Source organism: Piliocolobus tephrosceles, unplaced genomic scaffold, assembly GCF_002776525.5.
Source record: "Piliocolobus tephrosceles isolate RC106 unplaced genomic scaffold, ASM277652v3 unscaffolded_278, whole genome shotgun sequence".
Lineage (NCBI taxonomy): Eukaryota > Metazoa > Chordata > Mammalia > Primates > Cercopithecidae > Piliocolobus > Piliocolobus tephrosceles.
Window position 1 is genome coordinate 1 of NW_022310753.1, and position 1,318 is coordinate 1,318.

The window sequence follows — 1,318 nt, forward strand, 5'->3', positions numbered from 1 at the left end:
CTGTGCTGCAGGAAGCCCCTTGCACAGGGTGAGGAAGCATCTTCAGAACAAGGAGGAAGCCCGAGAGCCCAGGGCAGGTTTTGGTCTCATTTGCCTATGAACTTGGACCACTGTGGAAAGTGATGCTGCTTGTGTATGAGTAACACTAATAATCAGCCTCTTCCTCAACCTGGAACCCAGAGATGGTCATGGAGGCCGTGTTGCCAGACTTGGAGCCAGAGAAACGATCCAGGACTCCTGAGGGCCGATAACTAACGCGATAAATCATCAGCTGGGGGCCTGTGCCTGGGTGCTGTTGATACCAGGAGACAATGTTATAACTTCCAACATCACTGCTGGTTCCAGTGCAGGAGATGGTGACCGACTGTCCAGAGGAGCCAGATACTGAGCGAGGCTGAGTCAGGGCAGACTGAGCCCAGGACACTGGAAAGAGGGAGAAACACACGCTAATGAGTCAGTGCTGGGCCCAGGTGAGCCTGAGGAGCAGAAGACCAAGGATTAGGTCCCCGAGGCCCCTTCCCTGGAGGCATCACCTGTGTCCTGAGTGAGGACGGGGAGGAGGAGCAGAGCCCAGGCCATGGTGGAGATGTCCTGAGAGCGCTGCCTCCTGAGACCCAACACTGGGCCTGCCCCCAGCCCTGTGTTATCTCTTCTGCCTCAGAGTAGGGCGGGGCTTCCATGCAAAACTGCGTCCTGAGCTCCTCTCCCCACCCCATTCTCACATGGGCCTGGGCTCAGAGACTTCTGCTTCCCTGGACGGCAGGGCTTAGCCGAGGGGATTGAAACTTCTTGACATGGATTTACTGAGATTGAGCCCACGACAGTGCTCGGGAAATGGAGCCAGCCTTGGGGTCCCTCTCCTTCCTTTCCTGAGGTTCACAGTGGTTCTGGCTGTAGAGTGCTTAGTACTTCCTTCCCTTGTGTGTGGTCCAGTGTGAGGACAGGGCCCAGAGTGGCTGGGAGAGACCCCAGCGCCCCCTTTCCCAGGACCACAGGCCCCACAGGGACCCCTCAGTCGCCCTCAGCCCTTCTAGGGCTCCTCGGGTCGGCTGGGTCCTCACACCTCGCTCTAGCATCTGTGTTTGCAGAGGCCTGAAGCTGCTGCTTGAATAAACCTGGGGTTGATTTATTGGGTTTTTTTTTTTGAAACAGAGTCTGGCTCTGTCACCCAGGCTGGAGTGCAGTGGCATAATCTTGGCTCACTGCAACCTTCACCTCCCAGGTTCAAGCGATTCTTCTGCCTCAGCCTCCTGAGTAGCTGGGATTACAGGCATGTGCCACCATGCTCTGCTAATTTTTGTATTTTTAGTAGAGATGG

At 56.0% G+C, this 1,318-nt stretch overlaps 1 gene segment (V, D, J or C); it reads right to left on the reverse strand.

Annotated features, from left to right (window-relative positions):
- Nucleotides 1-145: 145 nt before the first annotated feature.
- On the reverse strand, nt 146-604 carry LOC113220046. The segment is given in 2 exon segments: nt 146-423; nt 534-604. Coding segments are annotated over 2 exon segments (324 nt in total).
- Nucleotides 605-1,318: the final 714 nt, after the last annotated feature.